General features: G+C 41.4%; 3 protein-coding genes and 1 long non-coding RNA gene across 9 annotated transcripts in view; 2 read left to right on the forward strand and 2 right to left on the reverse strand.

The window, feature by feature from the left end:
• rhbdl1 (rhomboid, veinlet-like 1 (Drosophila)) overlaps nt 1-11,157 on the reverse strand; it is a 52,985-nt gene extending 41,828 nt beyond the window's left edge. For 2 of the 6 annotated variants that reach the window (XM_051418501.1, XM_051418506.1), the window contains exons 1-4: nt 10,353-11,157; nt 9,053-9,189; nt 6,695-6,870; nt 4,600-4,755 (exon numbers count right to left, since the gene is read on the reverse strand). In XM_051418501.1, coding sequence (XP_051274461.1) covers nt 4,600-4,755; nt 6,695-6,751 — 213 coding nt within the window. In that variant the 5' untranslated portion in view covers nt 6,752-6,870; nt 9,053-9,189; nt 10,353-11,157. Of the gene's footprint in view, nt 1-572; nt 1,063-4,599; nt 4,756-6,694; nt 6,871-9,052; nt 9,307-9,624; nt 10,329-10,352 lie in introns of those variants that run through there. The other 4 variants (XM_051418503.1, XM_051418504.1, XM_051418502.1 and 1 more) reach the window with 4 other exon arrangements.
• Nucleotides 11,158-11,257: 100 nt separating this feature from the next.
• LOC127373762 (histone H1.0-B) lies at nt 11,258-12,625 on the forward strand. The gene has a single exon (XM_051418508.1). It carries the CDS (start codon nt 11,508-11,510, stop codon nt 12,093-12,095), a length of 588 nt encoding a protein of 195 aa, XP_051274468.1. The 5' UTR covers nt 11,258-11,507; the 3' UTR covers nt 12,096-12,625.
• Nucleotides 12,626-14,063: 1,438 nt separating this feature from the next.
• On the reverse strand, nt 14,064-24,454 carry rhot2 (ras homolog family member T2). Its single transcript, XM_051418499.1, has 19 exons — nt 24,258-24,454; nt 23,405-23,463; nt 22,680-22,761; nt 22,407-22,450; nt 21,916-21,969; nt 21,721-21,773; nt 21,258-21,366; nt 20,966-21,067; nt 20,730-20,828; nt 20,512-20,620; nt 20,302-20,422; nt 19,473-19,557; nt 19,186-19,331; nt 18,965-19,065; nt 16,983-17,113; nt 16,777-16,857; nt 16,563-16,685; nt 15,598-15,800; nt 14,064-15,452 (listed from the first exon to the last, which is right to left on the reverse strand). The coding sequence occupies exons 1-19, from the start codon at nt 24,292-24,294 to the stop codon at nt 15,335-15,337; spliced, it is 1,857 nt and encodes a 618-aa protein (XP_051274459.1). The 5' UTR covers nt 24,295-24,454; the 3' UTR covers nt 14,064-15,334.
• On the forward strand, nt 21,306-25,038 carry LOC127373764 (uncharacterized). Its single transcript, XR_007886938.1, has 3 exons — nt 21,306-21,389; nt 21,558-21,660; nt 24,962-25,038. It is a non-coding gene; the product is annotated as an uncharacterized LOC127373764 (long non-coding RNA).
• The last annotated feature ends 185 nt before the right edge of the window (nt 25,039-25,223 follow it).

Genomic DNA, 25,223 nt, shown 5'->3' on the forward strand with positions numbered 1-25,223 from the left:
ACAGGAACTGCCTCATTACTCGACACTTAAAAATGAAAAGCTGAATAATTCCTTTGGTTCTTGTGACCCTCCGATATAAATGGGCACAAAAAAAAGGAGGAAAATCACGAGGAAGAAAATTCACGTATTCGGGTACAGACACACAAATGAAATACAGCATGATGGCTCTAAACGCCAATGCAGCAGCTGTGATCAGCTATAATCTTCTCATTTTTGCTTCATTCTTCAAACACAGAATTTGTCAATCAATCCATCTACGCACCCATTCATACCAGAATATCCATCCATTTGCACACAAACCTCCACCTCCCTCCCTCCTTGCCATAAACCATGACATGATGGCCCCCCTCCTGCTGTGGCTCATGATCTGACCTCGCATTGTCGGGGCCCACATGGCTCCATGATGCTTACATCCGTTGTGTCGTCTCACGCTTATTTCGCCCGTGCAAACAGCCCCTGCTATCTATCCTAACATAAGCTCTCACCCCCAGCCTCCACGTCTCAGTCCCTGGATAGACGGCGAGGTGGCCAGGAGCCCGTAACCATAGAAACCTCTGCCGCTGCTTGCTTACCTGCTCTTGTATGAGCTGAAACAGGGAGCTTCTATCCATATACTGGCCAGGGAGGTGAGAGGAGCCGCCGAGGACAAGGGCATAGGGAGGAGAAAGAGAAGAGTGGTGGTGTTTGTAAGGATGGGATAAGGTGGAGGGGGATGTGGTTGAGGTAGCAGCTGGTGCCTAAATTGTAGCTGCTGCGTCCCCCCCTTGATGATGGAGAAAGCTTGGTGAGCTGTGCCCCTGGTATTGATGCTGGTGGTGTCGCCGGAGTAAGAACCGGTGCTGTGTGGCTCCGTGCTGGTGCTGAGAGTGCGGACAGTGGTGCAAATGGACCGTGACTCTGCTCAGTGCCAGTGCAGCATGGCGCGGCAGTAAACCCAGCTTCAGCAGACGACAGGCAGGCACGCAGGCAAGGCAGATCCAGCAGCTCTCATTCACTCTCCTCCTCCTCCTCGCTCTCCTCTATCCCATTGCACTGACTGCTACCTCTCTCTCCCTCTCTTCCCTCTCCTCATACACACACTGCGCTGCCTGCATACCAATGAGGCAGGGGAGGGAGGTGGCCTCTCTCTTCCAATCGAAGAAGGAGAAGGAGTGGCCATGGGCTGCGGCTCCTCTCCTCACTACAAGTAAGGCGTCTCAGGGAGGGAGCAGGGGATGGGCTCCACTGCGGCTTTGCACTTACTACTAGCACAGACCCCCCCCCCAACCACCACCACCACCACTACACCAACCCACACACTGTAAACAACACAAAAGCTACTAATAGACAAGCATATGGTGAAATGCCAACAATTTGATGATTTTGTTAATTTTAGGGTTACAGAAGACAAAGGAGATGAATGCAATATAGGCAATATAAAACTACTTGTGATATTAATGGCACTGATGGCCCCCAAGAAAACTATAGACTGCTCTGCAACCATTTACAACTCTGTGCTAATTATAAGCACTGGCATATGAGCACACTGTATGCACTGCTGCACAATCAAGCATGCTCCCACCCTGACACACACATGCACAAACATAAAATTGAATTAAACTGTTTGGATGGCTCACTGACTTGAGCTCCAGTGAGCTCAAATGATGGATACAACTATGACAATAACGGAAGACCAGAATCCTTAATATAAAAGTTCATTATAAGTAATACCCGAACAAAGGCTCTTTTTATGTTAATCTGATGCATAATAAAGAGACTAGCATGCAGTGCGCAGAGCAAGAGGGTCAGAACATACAAATGATGAAAAGGAACTTCATGTGGGCGGCAGACAGTGGCTGCACTTGATTTTATTGAAATCCCCTTTAAAAGGAGTTTTCTTTCTGCACAAATCCGCAGTGACCCCTCCTCCTCAGGACAATGGCGATGAGGGGGGAGGAAGCACCAAGGGGACGTAAATCTTAACTCATAAAAAAAAGTGAAACAGTCTTAAATGACCTGGATCCGATTGTAGCTGAAGCTAAAGTCATCATCGGGTCACAACCTCCGACAACGACTCCGGCTTTCGTCGTGGTTGAAGCAGGGGTGTTTCTTGCACTGTCTCCTATAAGATTAACCACCAACAGTGTAACTCAGCCTCTGGCTTGGTGACAAACAGTGCCTCTGTCTGTTTAAGTACCATAATTGCACCAGATGTTTGGACTTTCTTATAGACGGAATGGCTTATAAATCCTTCTTAATGTGAGAAAAATGTAAAAAATATCTGGACCTACTCATTACAGCAATGTGTCTTGTGCTTTATTGGCTCATACTTAAGCTGCTGACTATATGAAGCCACAGCTAACTGCTGTATTTGTCCTAATGGATTGGGCCTAGGCCACCTTGAACATGGCAGAGCTCCCAGACTTTCCCTTTGTCACCTTCCATTATGCCCATCTGACACACTCTTGTTTAAACAAAACCTTAATAATGACTGTCCAAGTCTATAGCAACGATAGGATTCCCTTCTCTGCGAGGAAGCACTGAAGTCACTCCATGGGGTTCTTTGTTCAACTACTAATCAATGTTCAGAATTAATTTGTCTCCAACGCTCTGTAGTTGTGAGCATGAATAAGACAAATCTAATTATAAAGGTCACTGCTGGAGGATGTGCAAACTGCAATAAGTAAGATGGATTTAAAGAACAGCCAAAATGAAACCGGATTCAACCGTTGCCTTGGTAACCTCAAAAGGACTCCCATCAAACAATAATAGACAAGTACCATGAACTAAAAAAATCCATTGCATAAAGAAAATAAAGCAGAAAACCCTCTCAAGAAACCCCCCCCCCCGTGTCTAGCATTATGACTGACAGAGTATGTGCTGTATGAAAAACACAGTCTTGGCTTTGTTATAAAGAAAGTCAATATTATATATTCAATCACATAGTGTCTATGAAAATGCACAAATGACCTTGATGTATTAAAAATGGCACTAGAGGCGGGTAAACAGCATTCCAAATATATAAACAAGATGCCAACTGGGCTCACAGCTCCACCAAGGGTCATGCCAGTAACATTGTTTCCATTACCACCAAGTGACATTATCCAGATGACTGACAGAGCGAGATAAGCCTCTAGTGAAATACAGTCTCTGGTGCCTGAAGCGTCCCTAACTGAATGGTCTCTCATGAGCCTGACTAAACCCTTCATGTTCTATTCACCGCTGGTGGATGGACGCAGACGGCAGGACGAACCCAGGCAGCCTGCTCCTTTAACAAGGCCTGAGAGCAGCAGACAAAACGCTGGTCTAGCCTCTATGTGAAAGAGTGGGGAGAGAATAACAAGGCCTTTCAGGGAGGCAGAAAGGCGCATTAATTAGACCTCCAGTCTGCACTCTTCCTCCCCAGCTTAATGACCTCGAGGTCCATAAGGCAGGTGTTTATTTACCGGTGTGTGTCTGTGTGGATAGTTGCTTCTGTCTGTGAAACGGATGGTAAGAGGGAGCTATAAATGCATGCCTTACAGGCCTGAAATCAGTGAGTCTTAATTATACACAGGCTATGCCAGGGTTTTAAGCATGAGGGGCGCATGTACGCTGATTTATAAAGCAGTCGTACTGTGTGTGCATGCAAACTGTAGGGATTTGTCTATGTGCGCAATGAGCTCCTCCAACGTTACAGTCTCAGGAAGGGTTGCACCAACCAGAAGAAATTCAGCCCGGTGCTCAGTTTACACTTGTAGACGTCAACAAAATAAGGCTCTGTGGTGTATTCAATTTAGACTGTTATTGCAATGTCAATTTCAGCACTGACAAAAGAGTGCACAAGACTGCAATATCACAACATCAGGGAGTTATAAAACTGGTAACTGTCATATGTCTTCTTCAAAGAAATTCTCTAAAAATTTAATCTGGCAACCTTAATTAAATTTAACTAGTCACTGTTTCCAGCGTTCTTTTTAGATCAGACACTGTACTATTAAATGCATATATTGTTGTTATATTTGTCTTTATATAATAACAGATAACAATAAGTTTGAAGTGATTACCCAGCAAACATACATTATATACAATACAGCTAGCAGAGGTCCTCGTGTGTTCAATTAAGAGGTATTCCTGAAGAGCGGGGTTTTTATGTTTTTATGTGATGCTGGTGTTGTTCATGATGAATTTCCTTTTGTATTTCATTGCCCCATGTAGAGCTACCTAGTTGAAAACATTCAATTCAGCATACTGATTTGTTCTGGTCGTCTAAAGGTGATAGGTTGTGTTGTCTTTTTAATGAGAGGGTTTATTTGGCTTATTTTTGGATTTATGGACGAAGACAGAAAGGAAATGTAGAAGATCTTTAGAAATGTTTTCTTTTTGGATTTGTGGAACTGATATGATCTGTCATGTGATCATCTACGTTGTTTTTGCTGTCTAGTGTCTTTGTAAGCACTATTTTGTGAAAAATATTAAAATAAACCAATCAATCAAACAATTCCTTATGCATTAAGTCATAAATGGATTGGCATACTGCTACTAGAAACTATACATGGTGGGCTTTTGTGAAGCTTATATTCAGCTAGATTCTCCCTTCTGAGGCCAGAAGTTGTGTTGGAGAAAGCAAGAAGAAATTACCTGATGAAATCTTAATCTTGTTATGTTAAACTTGTTTTCGAGGTGGACCAACAGCAAACAGCCACACTGGTTTCTCAGGATGTTTCTGTGTGGACATCGAAGTGAGGTGGAGCACTGTTTGGTACATACTGGGAAATACTTCTGCCGTCCTCTACCCTGAAGCAGGAAGAGAGAATGAAAAAATGTAAGTTTAAACAGCTAAAAGACAAGAGAGAAACTACAGGAGAAGAGCTATACATCCGAAAGCTCAACAGAAGAGGGAATGAAAGTTCAATCACATGATAGTGCTCATAAATGCTTAACACTGTTGTCGTCGTTCAGGTTTCACAGCCTTACAGTGCTGCTTGTTTGTTCTCTTAGCTGACCTAATCTTCTATAAATTAAGAAGACAAGTTGTTCCGCGGGATTTCTGGAACCTGTTAGGCTTGACTAGTCGTGTAAATGAAAATAGATGGTGCTTCACACTTGAGCCGCAGAATGTCAAGCAGCAGTGATTGTGCAATAGAGGGAATCACCCACATGATGAAAAACGGCAGAAAAATGAATCAGGTCACTGAATGACACAGTTTTAGTCCTAACTGCTCCACTTAGAAGATCTCTCTGGGACATAAAACAGAAGAAGCAAGGAATGGGAAGGAGAGAGTTAGAGGGAGGAGGTTGAAAAGGGGGAGAGAATTAAAAATGAGAACGGAAGAGTGAAAAGAATGAATGTTTTATTTTTTTTTTTATTAGAATTTCTGTGCCATGATTTTAATTCATAGGGGAGCCCCACTTTCAGCCCCATCTCTGAAATATTCACATCTCATATGGGGACAGGGGCGCCTCCCAAACATCAGTCGCTATTTTTGACATTATCGTGTCACAGTGCCACTTCTAGTTGGAGTTGAGCACAGGCTTCCCGAGCAGCTCCTTGTGATATGTTTGGGAGTCACGGCAATAAGGCTTAAGTGTGGAGAGACCTCTGGTGTCTAAACCTGCAGTTGCATCCTAAACCGAGAGCAGCCCTGTTGGCTGATAAACGAACCACAGAGTATTCGAGGAGTGCTGTCAAACCAATTACAAGGTCCCAATATAGTTAACTGGAAATAAACAGAGCTCATTACTCTTGGACTTTGATTTAGACCATGTTTAACACCATATATTAACAAAATAACTTAGTGTTTTAAGGCCTACATTTACTATATTGTTCATACTTTTACTACTGTATAATATGGTGCAAACATAACTGTTTGATGGAATTATATGTGCTCAGTTTGTGTGGCGCTTAACACATTTAAGCCAAGACTAAGCTTATATCAAGTGCAAATAACACAATGAATTACTTGTATTTAAGCTTCTACTGCCCTCTGTTGGAAAAGCAGCTTTGATCAGAAGTCACCAGCATACATTATGAGTGGAGCAAAATACTTTTCTCTGCTCTTAAATATTTGGCAAATGTGCATAAAGGTAAACATGGGAACTAACTCAACTCGTATTTTTAGTTTGAACATAGTAACAGAACACAAAGTTAACAAAAGTAAAGCCTGTTCATGAAATCAGAATTTCTTACTGTGGCCTGAATTTAAACGACAGTTTTACAGTTTCAATTAAAAAAAATAATTATCTTTATACTGAATTCTACATATAATAGATGGCTCTGGTTTAGTGGCAGCCTGTTGTGGCTGCTTGTGTTACTGTACTCGGCCTAAGTCTCCAAGTATTAAAGGGGCAAGGGTTAAAGTCAGGATTAGGGCTAAATGTAGCATTCTTGAACTGCAATCTATTAGTGTCAAATCAGATGTGATGGCTTGTGGTCAATGTCACATGTGTGACTGTGTTACAGCATCAGAAAGGTCGATTTACAACTGCTTTTTTAACATTAACACGTACAGAATAAGTGATTATCTTTCAGTGGAGCACCTCTGTTTAAACCCCCCCACTGTTAACTGTAGGACCAAAATGCTGTGTCATCTTTAAGCGTGAGAGACAATGGCTTCTGTTAGAGTCATCTCTGTTGGTTTGACGGACAGCCAACAGGTGCTCCGACAGGCTGCGTCCAGTAACGAGCCTGTCATGTGAGAGGGGGTCTGACAGCTGACATTGTGGGAATAGTTACCTGCTCTACATACTGAGATGAGGGAGGGTGAGTTTTGTGGCGGAAATGGTAAGACATTCACAAAGAGCGCCTTGGTGCGGGTCCAACTGGTGGGCCTCTATCGGCTCGGCTGTCAGCACAGCACTTGGCCACTGACACCTGCTCACACATCCAAGTGTTGTTACAACTGTCAAACCCTGAAAACACACACACACACACACACACACACACACACACACACACACACACACACACACACACACACACACACACACAGAGGAACTAATGTTACACCAGTGTCACTTGCAAATGATGCTGCCATCATATCACCAAGTTTATGTAAAGTGTACACATTTAGTGTATTCTATGGAAATAACAGTGGTTGCTCAAACTAAAACAAAAATATAAAATGAGAAAACAAACATCCAATTTCTGAGGTGCTGCTGTCATTTGTTTTGTCAACTGTTATTTAAATAAATGTTATTTAAATAACTGTAATAATGATTACTGTCCTCTGAGACTGTAACTGTGAGTAACAGCTACACAAACAAATCTGTCTTCTTCTAAATATCATTACTGGAAGAGAATCAACATAATGTCTACATCTTCATTTACAAATTGATTAAATCAGATTTTAATATAACAGTGTTGCTTGCTATTACTTTACGATAAATCAATGGGATTTTCCCTCCGCATATTTTCACATGTAGGACTACACCTGAAATTACTAAAATGTCTCCTGTTGTTAAAAACAAAGAAAACATTAGTTTTACATACACGTAATCTTGAAACAATACTGCTCACAATCCCAATCTCAAGCCTAGAGATGACATCAAACTTATGTGTAATTGTAGTCAGTGTTTTGCAGATTTGTTATTGACTAGCTGAGTGATTGTGGAGCTTTTTCTGTGCTTGTTTTGGATACCTACTAACAAATCTGATGAGCAAACAAATTTGAGGATTGGTAGTAAGTGTATTCATTCTGCCTATTACTAATTCATATTAATCATCTAATGCATTTTACTTAAAAAGTGCTTTAGCTCTAATCTTCTGGGACTTTAGTTTAATGACTACAATGTGGATTATAAAGAATTAACCGGATATTCTTACAAAACATGTGTTTAGAATCAATAAAATTGTTTGTGAGATGTAATTCTAAAAGTGTAAAGAAACCCAGAGGATTCATAACAGAAAAAGAATTGATCTAATCTAAAACCTGTCTCCAGAACTTCTTTTTTTGCCAACTGGGTAAACGTAAAAAGATCTGATTTAATTTAACCTTATCTGACTTTTGAAGCCAGAGTAAACGACTACACAGTCAAAGCAACGCAGAAAGAATGCTTTTAACGGAGCACAATGTGATCATGTGCTGGACAGTTTTGGACCTTTTGACAGCTGATCCACAGCCCTGATATGGAGCACACTGAGGACCTCAGTAGTCAAATGGTGGGTGATGTTACCCAGAATGCTTTGGGCCAGAGGCAGGATGAGACTTGAGAGGGTTTTAGGCAGCTAAAATTACAAACTGGCATCAGATAAATTTAGAGACGCAACGCTTAAACAATCCTGACCTGATGGTGTGGCTTTCTTCTGTAAATGTATGTGTAGTATACCTCCCACTCGACTCTCTACAACTTCTGACAAATAAACCAGCACTGTGATCAGCATTATGTAAGCTGAATGCATCTGCACCTCAGACATTGGCAAAGATTAAACTGGGAGTCTAGATTTCAGTGTGTGGGCAGTAGCAGTGAATGACCGTGTGTAGACCAAAAATGGCAAAAGGAATATCACACTTATACCAACACTACTCCATTGAGACATTTTTTTGTACTCTTGAAATAAATAAATAAATAAAGCGCAGTTTACCTTTTTTTTTTAAACCATTATTTTCATTATTGCTTATCATTTTATTGATTAATCCCTTGGTCTAAACATGATAAAATTGTGAAAACATTTTTTTGGGGGGGAGGGTTGAGTCCGACCAACAGATCAAAATCCAAAGATATTAAATTAACTTTAATGTAAGTCAAGGAAAAGCAGCACATCCTCATGTTTGAAGAGCTGGGATCATCAGATGTTTGGTAAAAAAACACTTAAAATCATAACAAATGATCAAAATAGTTGCCAATTAATTCTCTGTTCGTCAAACAATTGATTAATCAACTAATCGTTTGAGCTCCGCCCACCACAAACGCACCAATCATCGAAAAAAAACAAACACAGCAGGGTACAATTCTGGCAGGGACAATTCAACACCAATCATCGGGTGACTATAAATCATCCCCTGTTATCAGTCGCCTTTGACCCGGGGGGGGGAACTGCCGCTTAATAAAATGTCCTGTTCATGTAGTAAAATCCCATTATAGTGATAATTACTTTGAGGTGGTGCGTTTGAGTGTTGGTGCTCAGGAGGTCCAGTCAGTGTTGAGGACGTCCCTCTGTCGGCGGATGAAGGGAGTGGTCTAACCGGGGGAGAAGTCTCTGTTTGGCTGCTGCTTTTTCACCACCGCTTCCTAAACGGGGCACAAGACAATAACACATCACTCCGGACAATCGGTGACAAAAAAAACGGGCCCAATACCCTGTATGTAACCCCCCCGCAACACACACACACACACACACACACACACACACACACACACACAGAAAAATACCAAAACAAGCCGCTATTCCTGCTACACATGGCCCCGAATAGGAGTGACAAACAATAGGCATATTTATAGGCTCTATAATATCCACAGAGCCATTACAGTGTTATTTATACAGTCTCCATATGAGCATCGCACAGCATTAATTATCTCCCGCCCCCTCCTTCACTCATTCATTTGCGCCATACACATATTTTATTCACTCAGTCATTCAAGCTCTCCTTACCCGCTCCATTCACCCTGTCATCTCCCCCCTCCCTCTCCCTCTTTTATGCACTTGTGCTATACAGTAGAACTCACCCTTTCATCTGCTCCCTCCCTCTAGTTCAGCTGTGCCACATGCAAAAAAATCACTCCTTCACTCTATCCCCCCTCCCTCTCTCTCTCCTCGTTTTCACTCACTCAATCCCTCCTTGCTCACTAACTCACCCACCCTCTTGTTAAAACACACACACACACCAAAAAACAAACCACTCAGTCATCAACTCTCTATAAGGACACAGGTGGAGATGGGTGGACAGCGCCACTGATATGTCCCCTCCTTACATTTAACTTCATTTTGATTATTTAAATTATTTATCGTCTCTAATACACAAACACACAGGTGAGACCTAAAGCTACTTGGGGTATAATGTTATTTGAACAACAGTGGACACTTCATTGCTTTAAAATGGGCAGTATCCCAGTGTAGTCTGCACTGTAGAAGACCACCTCTCTTACAAACTGCCTGCTTGTTTTGCACCACTGAGTCTGATGTGGACGAGGACAGAAATTTGGTTATTATCCAAAATAATAGTGTCCAATAACTCTGATAACCATGCCACAAAAGTCGGGGGAAAGCACTACTCCAGTGGCTGTGACTTTCATATAGGAATCAAAATGGCGTTGCAGGGAGGGACAACAGACCTGATATCAAAATAAGAAATAAAGAAGGAGAATTATAGTAAAGTTTGTTATTTGGGAGGTCTTTGTTGCTCAGAAGCGTCGCCACAGACCCTCATAAAAATGAGGAGAGACAAATGTCAAACCTGTTATTGACTGTGGTCTGATGCGCCAGTTCCTGAACAAAAGAAAGCCATCACTGCGCCCTATATTGAAGGACTTTGGTGTCGGCTGCAGCCCCCCTAGCAGCTGGACTCACACCTGGTCACACGGCAGCCACTTACACCCCTATCCGAGATATAGTGATCAATTTTCTGATCCGGTATCAGAATCCCTGATCTTTGGAGGTGTTGGCAACTTTCCTGACAATGGAGCTCGAGTGGCGACTGCCATAGTGACAGTTATAAGCAATTCTGTCCAAAAAGCGGCAAACACAGCGGAGCCACCCACCGTATTCCCCCCCATATAAACCCATATTATCGTCCCAAGTGTCACCCGTAACTTAGATATTGTGACATTTAATTTATAGCAGGTTTAACACTAAATAATCTCGACCACGTCACTCAAAGTCAATGGCCGGACTGTGTTAGTTGGGAAAATGTATCCATGTATTAAAAGCAAAAACGGAATCCGACACCGACCGAACCGCGTGCATCCGCTCGAGCATAGATTCAATTTCGATATGCATTGGATGATTTTGTCCCCGGTTCCGTCTGTTTGGGTCAATTTAACGCGAATTGTGCAAAATTGTTCACAGCACGCGTTACTTCCAGCGGGTTTTCCTGGAATAAAAGTTGTTCGCCGGCGCGGATGAAGGAAAACAAGTGTGTTCCCGGGAAGCCCAATGTCCCTGCTATCAGCCCATAATGTTTTGTGGATCAGTTCTCCGCCGTAGCTTTTATATTTGTCAGGAGTTGGAGGATGAAGAAACACAAACGGGACGACGCCAGTTCCATGGAGTCCGCTAGATCAGCTGCTGGCAGTTGGTGTTCTCAATCACGTCCGCAGAAAGGCTTCATAGGCTCACTGGAGCGCCTGTGGAATAAGACACTTAAGTGATCCGGTGTACTGACGCGCCACTTTGTGTAGACAATTATAACATTTTTTTTCCTCTATATAAACAGTAAGTGAGACATTGTCCACCAGCTCGGACTTTCTGGGGGAAAGCTTTATTTGTGGCCGGGTTTATATTGTGCTGTTTCTGACGCTCCGGTGTACCAGCTGAGTCGGGTGAAATTACACCTCCAGGACTTTTTTTTTTTTTCTTTGGTCAACTTACTCAAAAAGAAAAAAAAGTCACCATGGCAGAGACGTCGGCAGCTCCAGCCAAAGCCAAAAAGGCATCCAAGCCCAAGAAACCTGCTTCTCATCCCAAGTACTCGGACATGATTAAAGCGGCAATCGTCCACGACGCCAGCCGGAGTGGAGCGTCCCGACAGTCCATCCAGAAGTACGTAAAGAAGAACTACAAGGTGGGCGACAACGTCGATGTGCAGATTAAATTGGCCCTGAAGAGGCTGGTGGCATCCGGGATGCTGCGCCACACCAAAGGTATCGGTGCGTCCGGTTCCTTCAGGCTGACCAAACCAGAGGACTCCAAAAAACCAACCAAGGCAGCGGCAACTGCCAAGCCAAAGAAGGCAGCGAAGCCCTCCAAACCCAAGAAGGCGGCCAAGCCCAAGAAGGTCCCCAAGACGCCGGAAAAACCCAAGAAGGCAGCTGCAAAGAAAGTGAAAAAGGTCGCGAAAAAGTCGACGCCAGCGAAAGCCAAAAAGGCACCAGTTAAGAAGCCCAAGGCAGCCAAGCCCAAGGCAAAACCAGCAAAGAAGGCAGCCAAGCCCAAGGCAAAACCAGCAAAGAAGGCAGCCAAAACAGCAAAAAAGAAGTAAAAGGACAATATCAGAGAGACAAAGTCACTGTAAATACTTAAAGAAATGTTTTCGTATATGTATTATTTTTGTAAGGTCTCATGCAAACTTATGCTGTTTTTACCAGTAGTTTTTTCTCTCCATTGCACTATTGCCTCTAGATGCTGTAGAAATAATTGTGAGCATTTTTATTTGGCGTTAATAATACTGTTAATTTCTACCCGATCCTTGGATACAAATAGTCTAGGGTCTTGCTGAAAAAAAAATGTATATACAGTTGAACTATTGAATAGTTATTGTTATGCACGGGGTCATACTGAAAGTACAAATGTGTCAATGGTGGGCATTGTTGAGTCTTTACAATGTACAGACCATAGGCAGTGGACGTCAGCAAGATTTTCCTAAAGGCTCTATAGTTGTCATTCAAGCTTCATTCTGTATAATTCCTCATGTTCAGACGACTCATAATATACAAACATCTCACTGTGTTCAGTCACTTTTAAAGACTGTTTATACTGCAATTCAATAAACCTTTGTCATCTTCTACTAAATCTATTCGTCAACTTATTGCGCGCATTTTACGCGTGCGTAAAATGCTCTGTTAAGTGGACGGAGGAATTTCTGTGCATATAAAAGATTAATAGGCCTAATGTAGTCTATTAAAACAGAGCAATAACACTGCCTCCTCCATTTGTGATATATGCATCTTAGTCAAGTTAAGCCTCTTTAGCCCCGCTGCATGAAACTACAGCTTTTCTGCACCAGGATGTTGCAGACAAAGCCCACCTATGGAAGCTCCAGCGAGAGGGATGATAATCGGATGCAGAGGCTGGTAAACATGGTGCACATGTAACAGTGAAAAATAGTGACCTGATAACAGTGCGAGTTGTAATGTAAGTTAAACTATGAAATGGGCTCTACAGAAGTCCCATGAAAAGCAGGGAGTTTTAAAATATCACCAGGTTATATCAATATATACAATCGTGCACTCTGAGTTACCCTACAACAGTTTCACCGAGCGGCCATGGGGGCAGACAAGGGCTTTGTAGGGCACTTTGGTGATTTTAAGTAAAACCATGTAAAGCTTAAAGATTCTATTGGGGAAATAAAATCTTACAGAAATAAAGTCCCTTAAGGGAATATGATAGTGGTAAACAAAGACATGTATTTGATGGGGGGAAGAAATTAATTTTTTTTTTTTTGCAAAACTTGTCTAAAAATCTGTTTGCAAACAAAACCTGTCCAGAGTGTTTTATATTATGGTTAATTTATAGCAATAATTCAATATTCCCCCCCGGTGGTCCTTGTAGATAACACTACACTCAAAATCCCAACATCCTCTTTCCCTAGAGTGACTGCAGAGCAATGAGGAGGAGGCGGCTTTGCAGACACACCCAGGGCTCGCTGTCCTGCCTCTCACCTGACAGGCAACAGCGCCATCTTGTGGTCCCTTGCAGGAACAGGCGACTCGTCCCTGCAGTTAGGACAGACACCTGCAGCCCACAAGACTGGAGTCACACTGATGGAAGTCAAGATTGCACTCAAATTACCTTCTGCCTGCTATTCATTATTATCTTTAAATACAGTAAGATCATCAAACTAACCTTGTCAAACAGCTTCAGGCTGAACCATCAATACAGAGCATCCAGGCTGGTACAGGCATGCTGTTCTCGCTTTTTGAGAGGATACATGCAAAAGGGTAGTAATTGGTGCTGCTTTTCAACTCAATAATCCATCATAAATTCTGACATCACAGAATACAACCTACTTTTGGCAACAAGCCTTTTGTGATTATGATGATAAGGTGAATTATAGCAACACTGTCTCATTTGAGTTGTACACACTCAAAGAACCACAGAGATTCAAACAGAATGTGTGTGGTCACGTCTCTGAAGTCTGATACTTGAGGATGGAAAAAAAGGCAAAGAATGTCTGAAATATTTACATAAAGCAGAGCATTTCACACATCTTTCATCCAAACAACCATAATGTCTTTTGGGAAAAACGTCCCCACCCAGTCTGGTCTGGTCTTTTATTAAGCATCTAAGTCAGTTCAATTTCAAGTAAGAAAACAGCCATATTTTAAAAGTCACACAAGTGTACTCTGCAGAAAAAGCCGGTCCCAGCTGAATTAAGCAACAAAACAGACATTAACATGACTGACTCATGTTGGAAAACATTTCAGTGGCAGATTATGTAACAAGGTCAAAGTGTATGCACAGTGTCAGGTGTATGTAGATTGAAAAAAAAAAAAAAATACAGATTACCAATCTATTTCAGGTTGAATCAAAATTAATTAATTCAATTTCAGTGTGAACAGAAGGAAACTGAGCAGAAGCAGAGATAAATTTGACCACATTCAGTCATTTGTAAGGTTTTTTGCCCTGCCTCCTTTTATAGGAGAAAATATGTTCTAAGTTCCTGCAGATGCATAAACACACCATTCTTCATGCACATCTCTCTCTCTGCCACAGCTCAGCCTTACAGCTAAAAACATTAAAATGTTTAATTCTCAGGCAAAATAATATGCCTAAGGGGCAAATAACATGCAATGACTACTCATTGCTGCTGTAGTTATTTGGCAAATCGGTCATGAACCATCTTGTATCTGTGGTGGCATGGTCAAAGTAGAGTACTAGAGTATTGTTCATTGAGAGAGTTCCAGCTAGAGATTCAGTTACAGCCAATCAGGATGTTTGCTGTTAAAAAAGCTTCATGTGCTGCCCTTTGGTTCTTCAGTCTAGTCAATTTGGCTTTTTTCTATGTTATGCCTACGAGACACTGCATGTATATAAAAACTCTCCAATCTCACCATTAACACTTAACAGGAGAAAGAAATAGATTAGACGCAACCGTCTTCGTGCATTTCTAACCCCTCTGATAAAGCACCTGTTTGGACATGAACAGTTCTTCCTGTATCAATGCACCGAGTACTGGCAGGCTAACTCCTACTTAGGCCGGTTGAACAATATAAGGCAGAAAAAGCTGGGCACAGCAGCTGGGAGAACAATATGATCACTAGCTTCCAATTGCCTTTGGACGATTGCGATCAGTTGACTCAGAGGGTAGGACAAAATGAAGAAGTCAGGTAATGAGAAAGGGCAGAGAGATGAAGAGTATCCTGTGAGCCTTCAGGGTGAAAAGTAAAATGATGCAAACTATGTCTAGTTCAGACAGCGGTGGTTCTGGATCTGGTCTCGGAGGTTTGGTCTGTATGGCTGAATGGAAGCGTGGGGAAAAAAACCTCAGCTGGTTGTTGATCATTTCAGTCTGGCAACGGCTCTGTAGATAGCAAAGCCCAGGACTGTAACCACAGCCGAGCCCAACGCCACTCTCAGCCAGAATGATGTGTTGCTCATGTCTGAACCATTCAGGTGTCTGGAGAATCGAGGGAACAAAATCAGTCAGGCAAAGCAACACGCAGCTAATACCAAGAGCAAGACAAATGTCTGAGCTTAATATTTTACAGGTTTTAAACGTATGATTTGATCTAACAGCAGTAGTTGGTTTAACTAGAACATACGGGTACATTGCTGCCCAGGCAAGCCTGGTGGAGATGTTCTTGCTGGTGGAGTCAATGAGCAGGCTGGAGAAAGGCAGCGGTGGAGGCAGTCGGTGTTTATAACAGAACTCTGCTGGGGTCATCCCATGGAACTGCTTGACCTCAGGAAGGTCCACCTTGGAGGCGACCAGCACACATGGGATGTTACTCTCCATGTAGTGTTGCTAAGTAAGAAATGGTATAAATAGTGATCAAGAGTTATTTCAACACATAAATATGAAAAAACTGGAAACTTTTATCATGACGCATATGGACACGGATCATTTGTAAGTTTGTAAAGTCAAATGTTTATTTATTTATTGCTGGAGACACCCATCTTCTCCTGTGGGTGTCAAGAGTCTGACAATAAGCAAGTACAAAATAATAGGCTCCATGTTATTGTTTACTGCTAAGTAAATAAAACAATTTTAACTTGTTAACACCTTCACCAGAATAAAAACTGATTCAGGAATATTTTTTGGGAAGTGGTTTAATCCCTTTATAATTCTTTTGACGGATAAAATTTGGCATGTAAACAGTCCTGATTACCTTGTATTTCCAGAAGATCTTTACTTATTCTAATAACTAATAGCTTTCATTAGATGTATCATTTGGAGTTTTTTGATTTGTTAGAAACAAAATCAAATTATGTTTTTATTACATCAATTTAATTGTATATTTTTAATATAATGGATTATCTAACATCGGCAATCTTCAACTCTCCAGAATTTGCTATTGTTATTACAAAAACAAGTGGTAGAAACTGCTAAAGGCAACAAAGTGAGCAGTGATACTACATTAATAACCAGGTTAACTGGGTGCAAACACCAGCACAAGGAGTGTAAAGAAGATGGGCAACCTACGTGAGTGGCACAAACTAAATATCATAATAAATTAACACTGGTATTATTCTTTACATCTACCTGTAACATTTTCCTGTGACTGACCTTGTATATACTGGCACAATAGTCGAAGGAATGTGGGTCACTGGTGTTGTACATGAGACAAGCAACATCACAGGAGGCGTCTGATGCCTTCAGGAACTCGACCTCCACATCCACCTCATTGAGCTACACAGGGATGAGAAGAGTGTGATGCTCAGGCTTTAGTCGGGGTCATAGGTTAAGGGGCAGCATTAAGATGAGGATGGGAGCTACTTACGATAAGATACTTCTCTTGGTTGCTGACTTGGACAGTGTTTATGGCATAGGGGGAGAAGGCACTGCTGGAATTTTCCTTATTCTATAAAAGGCAAAAGCGAGAACAGCCATTATCAATAGTGATCATGCAGACTAGCACACGTTTATCACAGTTTAATAATGCAACATCTCATATTTTCAACTCCAGACGAGCAGATGGTGACATACCACAACGTTGCGGCCCACAAAGGCCTGGAGGAAAGCTGTCTTGCCTGTCCCCCGTGGTCCGATCACCTTGCAGAGAAACACTGTCCGCTGTGTCTGGCACTTCTCCAGGTCCACCTCTTTCTCCCGTGTTACTAAACATACGAACACAAAATATAAACACAATGCATGCAGGGCAACCATGCTGTCTCTCTATTAGCCTAGCTTAGCTACATGAACATAGCCGAACCCCTGCCTCGCTTCGCCCAAACGGTAAAATTGAAATGGTCTTTGATTTTAAAGTACAATACACATCATTTGTGAGCTCATCACTGGCCCAACGTTGTCATTAAAAAGGCCAAAGCAGAGGATGTAACTCCACCAGCACATCAACCTGTCACAGAAGCTGTTGTTTCAGTTCTTCTACATGGCAATAAATGAGTCTGTTCTCTCCTTTTTCATCACTGTTTGGTTTGTCTTGGCCACCAAAACGAACAGACAGCTTACAGTCCAGCCTGTAGAAAATATCACTTCTGCAGCCCTGTTTATCTTCAAGGATTTGTAGCTGCTGCATCTCAGATCTGATCAATGCAGCTTGTGAATAACGTGTTGATATAAACAATAGGAGTGATAGCAAATAAAAGAAAGTGATTTCCCTCTGAACAAGTCAATCTAGTTTGTCAGATAATCAGTAACCCACCCTCTCTGGATCTAAAATGTATTGAAGCAAAAAAAGACATTTTACATAAAGACTACTTAATTGCATGACATCTATTTAACACTAAAGTGAAATTTGTCTATATATTGAGTGACTTAAACTGACATCTAGTGGCAGTTAGGGGATATAATGCAGGTGCACATCACACTGGTGTATGTGCAGGGTATGCCATTACCGTTTGCTTAGGTAGGTAGGTAGGTAGGTAGGTTTAAAGTCAGCAGACACAAGACTATTAGTCATAAGACATATATTGTCTGTACAGTCAATATTTTAGGCTATCTGGGACTACAGTGGAGCCAGAGAAGCTGTCAGACTTGAGTCCACTATTCATCATTTTAAACTGTACTTTGCACTCGATGAAAAATTAGAAATAATCTCAGGATTGGTACTCTGGAGGCAATGAATGTCTCTACCAAACACTGTAACAATCAATCCTCAGGACCAATGTATCTGACTGATAACCCAACTAACAGGTGATTAAAGAAACAGACTGACATCTCCTTTATTAGAGTGATACTGCTAGCACAGATAAAAATACATGTAGAATTTACAACAATACTATTTAATGAAAGAGTGACTGAGCACCATAATACGCAGTGGCTAAACACATGCTATAAACAGTGACTAATCCCCTTGTTAAAAGATCCGTGTTGCTCTCTGGCCTCTCTCACATCTACAGTAGAGTCAAATAAATGTGCTCACCTCTGACACACAATGTGTGTGATTGGCAGCAGTGAGACATATTAGATCACACTGTCCAAGCTTTCCTGACTGTCTTCAGACTGCTATTAGTTCACACACACACACACACACACACACACACACACACACACACACACACACACACACACACACACACACACACAGTGTGTCTGTACAAACACACTAATAACACATACACCCACTCATTTATATCAGTAATTATTACAACCTTAACTAATGCTCACAATAACAAAACGTACCTCATATGTGGAGAGTACGCTATATTTCAAACCATGCATGCGTAAATGTTTTGGCAAATTACAGACTACCAATTAAAATTCTATTCCTTCACATCTCAAGGACAAATGTACATGTATGTAAATCTATGAGGCTGCAGTAGACAGGATTAAGACTAATAATCCTCCTACAGACCAGTGCTTAACTATGAGGTTGGGATTTAAGTTGTCGAAGAGGATGTACAGTATTGGCTGCCATGTTCCATGGGGAGATCTCAACCTTTCTAATATAGATGCTGTTGGTTGGGAAGATCCATCACACACAGACACACACAGACACACAGACACACCTGTGATTGCGGCAGTCTGTGACTCCTGCTCAGTGAGGATAGGGTAGCCTAGGTATCCTAGGTGTTCCAAGCAACGGTGGATGTCAAGGTAAGCAGAAAGCCTGCATGTGAAGGGATTGACATACATGTGACCTTGGAACAGTGCAGACATTACATTGCTGAACATAAAGTGCACAAAAGTGTAATCCTAGTGCATGCTTACAATCGAGTGAGATACTCACGTCCACTGACAGAGGTAGCCGTGCCTAGAGATGTAGCCCTCGTCTGTGGTTGGGACAGTCACGTAGACCTCTGCTCCCCATGGCATATAAGGACAGACACAAAACAGGTTCCTAAGCTCTGTCGGTGACAGGGCAGAGTCTTTGTCCTACGGAGGAAAACAGGTCAGGTCTTTAAAAAAGGTAATCCTCCATTATTGAATATGCCATGGTGAAAACTGAGAGCCACTGCTGAAAATGTCCTGTCCAGTGGGACATTGTGACCAAAGTCGGCTGGAATTCCTACTCACTTCATCGTACTTGTCAAACAGCCGCTGGAGGAACTGGTGACCGAAATGATTGAGCTCTGTGGTGCAGCTGATGGGAACTCGTAGTCTGACAACATAAAAAAAAATTGATATTTAGATACCTGGACATTCCTGACTAGTGTGTACAAACATAACACAGACAAAGCCAAATGGAAACAGGAGAAATACAGCAAGTCTGAGACAGACAACATAGAATAGAGGGACAGGAATCTTTAATCTCCAATACGATTACAATCAGTCCCTCCAGAAAAATGCGATTATGCGATCACATAATTCAATGCATAATCAGCCAAAGTCCGCATATTTATACAGGGGGCGCATTTTTTCAAATACGCCGCACTTTCACCACATGAATTGCTGATTTCCGCGCAAAATACGCGGGGCTTGCATGATTTCATAGTCCCCGCATTTTCGTTGCAAAAAAAGTCACATATATCTTAGCAGAAAGTTGAAACATGTTGCGTTCACTTCACACAAGAGCAGCCATTTACCCCAGTTCCACATGAACGTTATGAAGTGACGTAATTACGTGACGTGAACATCATCGAAAAGCTGCAAACCCTGCGATGAAGCCGCAGTTTTTGCAAGTTCTCAAAATTTCATCGCATAAAATTGCATAAATATCCTGCATATTCCATCGTGTTTTTTAAGAAAACGTGCCGTATAATCAAGGATTTTTGCCCACAACAATCACAAAAAAACTCCACGTTTTTCTGGAAGGAGTTTACAATACAACCTGCTTTAATAAATAGTTAGCAATATAAAAATGTACAACTGAACTGAGAGAGTACAATAGTGTCACAACACTTACTCAGGGTAAAGGTAATCATCAGTCAGCTCAAGGTTGTCATCATAACCAAACTTCCTGAGGATAGTCCACGTGGTTTCATGTCGGCCCCTCTGGATAAATAATGTATTAAGGAACAAGAAACCTGAAAAAGAATACTTGGCCATTAGTTGAGTGTGGCCTTGCAACAACATGGTTTTAAGTTTCATGTCCTCATTCATGCATGACTTTTACCATTTAGGGTCAGCCCGTTGTCCTGCACCCCATCACTGGTGTTCTTCCAAACTACTGTCTTCACGTCTTCTAAGGCTTGAGGTGCCAGAGGATTCCCAAAACAAGATTTCTACACACAAAGATGGATGTTTGTTCTTATTTTTATTCCAACAGCTTTGTTTTGGATAATAACCAAGAACACAACATTTTAATTTAATTTAATTTAATTTCACTGGGACCTGAAAGCAGTTGAGTTCAGCGTCACTGAGGATTCGGTCGTTGTCCTGATCGGAAATGTAGAATATTCTGCTAAGGGCTCGGACACACAATGGTTTTAGCTGGGGAAAAACATTGAAGGACACAAATCTTATCCTTATTCAACCAATCATTTGTATGCACATGTGTAAACAAGTGTAGTGGGACAGACGAACAGGCTGACTCGACAGTTGGCATCCCATTTCCAAAAAAGGCTGACCTGTTTGTCCTCAGGGTCATAAAGAGGTGCAGTGGGGTGAAGAACCGCCTTCTGTGCATAGTAGAACAGCTCTGAAATGTTTTTCAGGTTCTTTGCAGAACACTTGAAAGAGAACAACAGCAGAGAAAACATTTCAGATATAATTATCTAAGCAATCTAAAAGCCAGATAAAGTGTCCATGTGTAAATATTTGTGTGAAACCCCGGCAACTGTGTGTGTGTATGTCAACGGTAAGGTTAGCATGTGTGTAGACTGCAGCGATTAGCAAGAGTGTGACAGGGTTCAGCTTCACCTCAACACATGTCTCAATCTCAGAGAACTGGTTCATGATGGGAAGAATGGTTTCCATTGAGCTCCCACAGCGCAGGTCAGATTTGTTTCCCACAAGGATGATGGGAATTCTGAAATAACATATGGAGACAGGGTAACTATCACTACAACACTATCATTTCTTGTTGTGTATAAAAATGACATCTCATTCCTGCAATATTAGATATAATGCAAATCAGCTGACATTCAAATATTGTGAACTGCAAGCACTCACACTCCCCACACGTTGGGCATTTAGCTGATGTTCTTATGTCTCATTCAGGGCGACTTAGTGAAACGAAAGAACAGGCTCAAATTCCTAGACTGCCAAGTTTGCCAACATTACATGCAAGCAGTGGGAAGGAGTGCAAAGTTCAACGGCCCAGGTAACACACACACACACACACACACACACACACACACACCCATCAACAGCTGATACATACTTGTTGCCTTTCTCTGCGTTGCCATTAACTAAAGGTATCCATTTAGTTCTGATCTGAAAAACAAGAGGCAGCCTATGACACAAGTGTAATGTGTTTATTATTAATGTTTTATTTTAAATGCATTAAGTAAAAGTGATATACAGTATGTGGAATGATTGTAACAGTATGAGACAAAGCCAAGAAGCAGGTCGTTACCTTGTCTATTGTGTCCTCGTTGGTGACATCATACACTACACACACCACATTAGCCTATGTGGGTTGGAGAAATAACAAGTGAGAGGGACGTTACATCAAAAACAGAATCAACAGAATTCAAACAACCTTTTAAACCTTTTATCAAACCTATAGAGAAATAATACTTAATTTCATGATATGACACAAAAAAATCTTTTAACATGACAAAAGGAAAGAAGAATGACCAAGACCAACTAATCAGATGTAAAAACAACGAAGTACAAAAGAGTTGATGTAGAAAAATACATGGAGCAAGAGAAACAACTATGAAAAAGATAAGGCATAAAATGTTTGGGGTGCTGGCCTAAATGGCTTAAATACGTAAAAAAAACCAGACACAATTCAAAGACTCAAAGCTGTCAAATTCAACGCTCGTGAAATTTACAAAGAAGTTTCAACTATTAAAAAGGACAATGTTCTGTATGTTCATCAATGCTGTGTGGTGTAATTACCTTGATGATCTCATCTCTAAGGACTTCATCAGTCTGCTCTTTTTCTGTTGGGGTTGAGGACAAACACATCTCAAAGGCAACAAACTGCACAGACACAGACACACTTACACACAGAAAGACACACACACACACAAAGACACACACACACACAAAGACACACACACACACAGACACAGACACACACACAGACACAGACACACACACACACACACACACACAGACACACCATTGTGGACTGAATATTGTTGCACATAAGCCTTTAGGTAACGTTACCTGAGTAGTCCACTATATGTGTGGGCACCTTCTCTGGGGTCACGTCAGCAGGGATGGTGATCTCTTCAGCCCTGGGGGGAACCTGTAAAGAGCCATTACTTAATCAGGCTGAAGCCCCCAAAATACAAACACATGTTCTATTTTGCATGGACACAGTTAGGATTTAAGCTCAAATGCTAGGCGATCTTCACTTTTGGAGGAAAATGTATGAACAGTCGTGAATGTACTAATCATTAATACCATATGTATATGAAGTAGAAGTATCAAACTACTGTGTACCTACAGTCTTACAAATCTGACAAGAAGTGTTCTGAAACTAAAATAAGCAGCAAATCAAAAATAGCTACTAAGAATTACTCAGAAACTCAACTGGCCACGTAGTACATAGCAGAGCGGGGTGATTTGATTTCATCACGTCAAACAAAGCCCATTACGTGACAAAAAACCCACACTGAAGCCAACCTTTCTAGTGATTTCTAAAGTAGTCCTCTATGTGTGCGGGCAAACAGTGAATAGCACCAAGCAACAATTTGCTTTCTTTACGGCTCACAAAGGAACCAGTTTGCTTAGTGCTGACTACTGTAGAATAACAGTGGCTATAATTAGCAAACAGTGGTTAACATTGGCTACAAGAGCAGGACGGTACTACTACTTAATATTCCCCCAGCTCTTCAGGACACAGACACAGCAGTGCTATATAGCTGTACAGCTGTACTGACACTTACCTCTTCTGGGAACTCCTCACCAACCAAAGACATGATGAGTGATGTCTTCCCCACCTTGGCTGATGAAGGAGACAACATGAAGAGGATGAGAGCAGCTCAAGGATACATTATATGGTCCCAATGATGAACTGTACAATGTACTATAAAGTTAGCGGACTACTATTTATGTTATCATTCATATAAATGCTCTCATATGGACTGAAGCAAACACTACTGCAATGATTATTGCACCTGTGCAGCAGAGTTTTAAGCCACTGCATTATTATTTTTATTTTTATTATTATTATTATTATTAATAAACTGAACCTACATAGAGGTTGTACATTAACGCAAATGGAGGTTCTTCAAACAGTCACAATGTAAAAGTTAAACGTTAAATCAGGTTAGGTGTTTAAGTTAGCTCACGTTAGGTTAACAGTGAGCAAACAGGGAAGTTTTAAATACCCGCCAATTAAAACATATGTGCGTATTATGTAATGTGTCTTTCAGTGGAGGACAGCTGGTCGGTTATCCGATGAAATAACACGCTTACTAACTTCTCCATGGCCGCTAACTAACTAACGTTAACCGTTTTACAACTTGCACGCAAAAGTTACTCTAGGCTAAATTAGCATAGCGGAAATAAGCTAACATTTGGATAATGTATAAAACACATGTGATTTTATCTGGTAGGAAGTAGTTATTGCAGAGACATAACGTTAAATGCTCATTTTAAAAGAGCTATCGGCACCATGCCGCCAGGAATAACCGAGGTAAATTCAGCTACAAGTTAGTTAAGTTAGCTACAACAGCTAATGTTTGCTAGCTAGTCTTTTAGCTTGTGGTCGGCTGTCAGTGGGACAGAAAGACTTACGCTCCCCCAATAAAAGTATCCTGACGTCTTGTTTCATGTTTCCTCTCTGCGTGAAGAACGGTCTTACGCGCCGCAATACTACAGTGACATTTATCTTTCATTTGAATGTCAAATTTCTAGCTAAAATAAAATGTGTGCCTCTCCACAGCGATATGCAGCCAAGGTGAAACCTTATCATTCCGGTTCACAGAGGAGGCGGTGAAAACACGCCCCCTGCTGGTGTAACAGACACCCTGCAGCACACGTTGACTGCACATTGTATGTTATGGGACTCTCATTGTTTGCATGTAAGACGTGTAACAGACACAAATACAGTGAAAGTGAAAGTGAAAATATTTAAAACTGAAATACATAAAATAAGCTTTTCAGTATGTTGGATACAGCTCTTCAATATTTTCTGTTTTCCACCTCTGCACAAGACTGTCATCATCTGTTTACAGTAACATCTTTAGTGTATCCTTTAGTGTAACAGTAGCTTAAAAAGACAAACCATTGGAGACTGTTTATTTCATTTTTAAGCTATTTTGAAAAGACAGATGAGATAGATTCCTGTCTTAAAGTCTAATACCTCAGTAAATATTAATGAACACACTGGTTATTCTTCTAATAACCCCTCCTTCTGACAACACAGGCATTATTATGTAACAAGCTGTTTAATGAGCAAACTTATGGTCTAATTATAGGGTATGTGCATTTTATTTCAGGTGTAAAAATAATCATGTTTCAAAAGGAAGGTTCTGCCTGAACTATCAGCGACTGAGTCTGCAGCCCCGGGTGTCATCATCCTTTCAACAGAGCAGTGACAGAAGTGGTATCTACAGTGTATGCAACATTTCTGAATACTGAAGTGGCAAACCGATGAAAACCCTGACAGAAGAGTGTCCCAGTACCAGTAATTAGGTAGCCTGTCATTCAAATTGGGAAGCCTGAATTCAAGTTCTTGTGGCAGAAAGGAACTTATGTCGG

This window comes from Dicentrarchus labrax, unplaced genomic scaffold (assembly GCF_905237075.1).
Source record: "Dicentrarchus labrax unplaced genomic scaffold, dlabrax2021, whole genome shotgun sequence".
NCBI classification, from domain to species: domain Eukaryota; kingdom Metazoa; phylum Chordata; class Actinopteri; family Moronidae; genus Dicentrarchus; species Dicentrarchus labrax.